We start from the raw sequence: 5,001 nt of genomic DNA on the forward strand, positions 1-5,001 counted from the left end.
CTTTGTTGATGAGAGTAGACCTATGTGTGGAGGAAGTTCTCTTTTCACAGGAATCTGCAGTTGCTTTTGTAATAAACTAAAAGTAGACCTAGTTGCTGATTGTGCAAAGAAGTATAAAAAGTATTTCTAGCTGTCTGAACATGATGCTGTTAGCACAACATCTCTCTATGTAAGAACTGGTAAGATGTGACAATAAGATCTGGGGAAAAACAGCCACCTTAAAATTCAGCAGTTTGAATCTTTATGCTGCTTGGTGTAATTGTATGTTCTTCTGATGATGGCATGTTCTTCTGATTCTTATTTCTAAAATAATAACAAAATGCTCTTCAGGTAAACTGGGTTGTATTAAAGCAATTGCAGGTTAGTTGAATTTTTTGTCTCAACTTGTTTTTTTTTTTTTTGTTGTTGTTGTTTTCTTAGCTCGCTATAGGAATCAGACCAGCCAGGCAGAGTCTTACTACAGACATGCAGCTCAGCTTGTCCCTTCTAATGGTGAGTCAGGGATACCTTTTAGGTTTATAATTCCAAAAGAAGATTTGGGCTACTGCTTTTCTTGTGTAGTAATTGGAAACTTGGGATTTTATATAAAACTTCCTCTCCAAATACCCCAAACAATTATGCAATAAAACCTGACCCACTGATAAATCATTTAGATAATAGGTCTTTGCTTGATCTGTGTCACTTGTCTCCTTTTTGTGAATATTTAAAAAAAGAAGTTAATGGACAGCTTCACTCCAAGGCTTCACGACTGCCACATTATACTGTGTTATATTCATATGTTATCAAGTACAATTAATGAAAACTTGCCTACTAGCAACATTTTTTTTCTTTTATTGCTTGTTCACATGCCAGTTTGTAAAGTTTAGTAGTTAAAACTGGACTTCTCAAGTTGCTCATGCAAGTTAAGAGCTTCTTTAGTTCAGTAATCTAGCTTTTTACACCATACTTGTTGTCCAATTTTGAAAAATGTTTTTAAAAAAAAGAAAAAAGCCCACAAAAAACCCCAGCAACAACAAAGAAGAAAAAAAATGTACTGCAAGTTTGGAAGCTTTTTAATTTGCGTGGTACTGGTAGGAGGTTGGAGTAAAAGGGTCAGCAGATAAATCTGAACCTTGTATGCTGAAGAATTTAGGACTTTGTGCTTCCTTTTAGGGTGACCATACTTAGGCTGATACCTGGCACACTTCAGTCCCTGACAACTTGTTGGACCACTTGTCTTTTTCTCCCTTAGGTCAGCCTTATAATCAGTTGGCTATCCTAGCTTCCTCCAAAGGAGACCACTTGACCACAATTTTCTACTACTGCAGAAGCATTGCTGTGAAGTTTCCTTTCCCAGCTGCCTCCACTAACCTACAAAAAGCACTTTCTAAAGCACTGGAAAGGTAAATCTAAGCATAATGTATTTCTGCTCAGATAAGATAGAGGAGAGTTCTTCCAAATCTACCTCCCTTGCCAGAATTTATTCATATTTGGTAGTAGAAACAGAAGTTCCTTGGCCCCCATCCAGTCAGAGCATCCTTACACATGTATGGAATAAAGAAAAGTTTGTGTCTAGGGTGCTCCTGCGTGTGAATAATGAACGTGGGAAATAATCATGTTGTACCAACATGAAAAAGCAGCTTTGCACAAACATTCCTCTTATCTTGAACTCCATAGAAAAAGTTTGTAGTGTTACATGCAGCTGTGTCTGATTCCAAAGACTGAAGACACATATTTGTGTTCTGAATGCAGTCGTGATGAGGTGAAGACTCGATGGAGCGTGTCTGACTTCATCAAGGCGTTTATTAAATTCCATGGCCATGTGTACCTGAGTAAGAGCTTGGAGAAGCTGAGCCCTCTTCGAGAAAAGCTGGAAGAGCAGTTCAAGGTTAGTTCTAACAACATATTAATTAGTGTATTGAGGAGAGTATTTTTAGCAGCTGAGTTCTGACATTACAGTCCAATAATAACTTTTTCATGTGCTCAAATACAGGAAGCTCAAGTAGCCAGTTATGGGAGGTTTGCATTGTAGGGAACACTGGATAGTTCTGTTGATTTCTGCAAATAGCAGGATTATTTTTTTTTCCATTGGACATATGCTGCATTATTGGTGGAAATACAGGAGAAATCAATGACTAGACTTGATTTTCTGCTCTTTAACCTGGGTGATTCTTGGATACCTGTGAAAAACACTTCATTCATCTGGGAATTCTTGGCTCAGTTACCTGAGGAGTTTTGAGAGCTTCATTTTTGGATGGCATTCATTCACTCCCACTGGTTATTAAGGCTGCTTTTAATCTTCCTCAGACAACTTGCCTCTCCTGTCAGTGGTTTGCCTTTAAAAATGATGTTCCAGTACCACCTTAATTTCTGTGTAGACTAGAACTACTCAGAACACGTTTCTGCTGGAAAATCCAGGAGTACCTATTAGATCTGATTAGATCTGAGGAAGAAGTTCTTCACTGTGAGGGTGGTCAGACACTGGAACAGGTTGCCCAAGGAAGTTGTAGATGCCCCCTCCCTGGAAGTGTTGAAGACCAGGTTGGATGAGGCTTTGAGCAACCTGGTCTAGTGGAAGGTGTCCCTGCTGATGGCAGGGGGGTTGGGACTGGATGATCTTTAAGGTCCCTCCCAATCCAAACCATTCTAATTATCTAGCCAGCTCATTAAGTTGGACGATATAGCAAAGATTGAAACAAAGAGAATTTTGTAAGGTAGTACAATTTCAAAGTGGACATTATATAAACTGTTAGATGCTTTTTGGAAACTGCTCTGCTTCAGTGTCTTCATTTGTGGAAAATGGGCAGGTAGTATGGATACATTCAACAGAGCAAATGTAGTAGATGCTTTTCCAAATGAGGAGGAGGTGGGCTTAGCAATATAAAGAATTGCAAATGTTCCTTACAATGCCTGTTTGCATTTTCTGCTTTGAATTGGGCTGCTGGTGCTAGGTCCAAACATTCCTTAAAATAAAACAAACAAACAAACAAACAAAAAAAACCCACACAAAAGTTGTGAATTGTATGAACTTTGAATGAGAGCTGCTTGAACGCTGGGAGTTAGTTATGCTTCAAAATTAAATAATTGTATCTCTCTTTCTGTGTGTGATGTTGGCTGTTGAACAAATACTGCTTTTTCCACAGTGCTTCTAGTCAATAATTATGAGCATTGCTCAGGCATGTGGAACAGTCTTATTTTTCTGAACTGATCCAGGGTGTTAAAAGAGAGCTAATTGAGCCCTGCATTGTTGCTTAGATTACTATTTTGTTTATATTATGCAATATAAGGCTTAAATTACTAGAGAGCAACTCTTCTGATTTAAATGGGTTGAATGTGGATGTGAAATTGGCTGGATGGTGGATAATCACTTTAACTGTGTGGCTGATTTTTCCTCTGAATGAGAACAGTTGTAGGGTTAGGAGTGTTCAGCCAGGGCCACGATTCTGCTGCTGACAGCTCTGCCAGTTCGAGGTGTTGGCTGTAGAGTGCTTCATGCCCTTAACTAAAAATCAAGGTTGAACATGGAGCTAAAACCTTTTCCTGGTGCTTACACTGGTTAATCCACTTGCCTCCCTGACTGTTGTGTCTGAAGATTAGAAGTTGTTTGTGGTTTAGGATATCATTTTTTTTTTTTATAGTGCTCAAAAAAGCATTAAAGTTTTAATCCACTTACCTCCCTGACTATTGTGTCTGAAGATAAGAAGTTGGTTGTGGTTTAGGATATCTCCTTATTTTTTTTCCCCCCCACAATGCTCCAAAACTGCATTAAAGTTTCTTTTCCTGTTCTGAGAAAGGTGTATTTTACAGCATAGTTACTGAAATGCATTTGTAAATAGCTCACGGTGTTTTAATCCACCATGGCATTCCATGACCCATGAAGTCAGGTGTGGAATTACTCTTTAATACATAACCACACAGTAGTTAGGTCATCCTGAGGTGGGTTTGTTTTAAAAAAAGTCACCTTTTCCATGCTGTTTCTTCAAGAAACTGAAGAACACAGTGGATATACACACCTCTGCAATCCTTGCATTAAATATATGCAATGAAAGAGAACCATAGCCAAGGTGGTGTTGATTTGTTGTGTGTTTGAGTTGGTGTATGAGCAGAAACCTTGAGCTTCACAGTGGGCACCTACCCCTGTCCTCCTGGGAAGTCCAGTGCTGTGCTGATAGGGATGACCTGAAAATAAAATAAAATAAAATCTAGAATGAATGTCATCTTAAGGGCAGAAACATGAGTCAAGCAGTGAGGTAGCGACTACTGATCCTTTCAAGTGTGTGCTTTACCATAAAACCATACATACATCATACATGTGTCTTTGTTGCAGAGGTTGTTATTCCAAAAGGCCTTCAATTCTCAGCAGTTAGTACATATTACTGTTATCAATCTGTTTCAACTACATCACCTGCGAGACTTCAGCAATGAAACAGAGCAGCACAGCTACAGCCAGGATGAGCAACTCTGCTGGACACAGCTACTGGCTCTCTTCAGTAAGTATGAAAACTAATTGATTTTTGCATTTCTCTTTCGTTTTTATATGGAATCTGTTGTGCTGTCAGCATTTAAATGGCTGTGTGAGGTAAGTGATGAGAATGAACAGTACAGAAGAAAATTAGGAGAAGGTAGTTGTGTAGGGTAGTTAATGTCTAACTGACATAACACTGGGCTGACTAACACTGGATTTATGTGCCGTGGACTTACTCCTTTTTAACCCTTACAGAACTCTGCATCTTTTTCCTCATTCTGAAGGAATTTTTTGACTTAAACAGAAAAACACAAGAGGAAGCATAACACCTGAAATGTGGGGGCCAAATGGATGGGTCTGGGCTCTTTTTGGTGGTGCCCAGTGACAGGACAAGAGGCAAAGGGCACAAACTGGAACAGCAGAAGTTCCAGACAAACTTCAGGAAAAACTTCTTTCTTGTGAGGGTGTTGGAGCCCTGGGACAGGCTGCCCAGGGAGGGTGTGGAGTCTCCATCTCTGGAGATGTTCAAACCCACCTGGACACTTTCCTGTGCAACC

The 5,001-nt window shown here is 39.5% G+C and overlaps 1 protein-coding gene across 4 annotated transcripts in view; it reads left to right on the plus strand.

Moving 5' to 3' along the window:
* Window positions 1–5,001, plus strand: part of SMG7 (SMG7 nonsense mediated mRNA decay factor) — a 33,652-nt gene that overhangs the window by 7,275 nt on the left and 21,376 nt on the right. For all 4 annotated transcript variants that reach the window (XM_010163797.2, XM_010163798.2, XM_010163800.2 and 1 more), the window contains exons 5-8: window positions 421–492; window positions 1,232–1,382; window positions 1,732–1,867; window positions 4,307–4,469. In XM_010163797.2, coding sequence (XP_010162099.1) covers window positions 421–492; window positions 1,232–1,382; window positions 1,732–1,867; window positions 4,307–4,469 — 522 coding nt within the window. The remainder of the gene's footprint in view (window positions 1–420; window positions 493–1,231; window positions 1,383–1,731; window positions 1,868–4,306; window positions 4,470–5,001) is intronic.

Source organism: Antrostomus carolinensis, unplaced genomic scaffold (genome assembly GCF_000700745.2).
Source record: "Antrostomus carolinensis isolate BGI_N321 unplaced genomic scaffold, ASM70074v2 scaffold32922, whole genome shotgun sequence".
NCBI classification, from domain to species: Eukaryota; Metazoa; Chordata; class Aves; order Caprimulgiformes; family Caprimulgidae; genus Antrostomus; species Antrostomus carolinensis.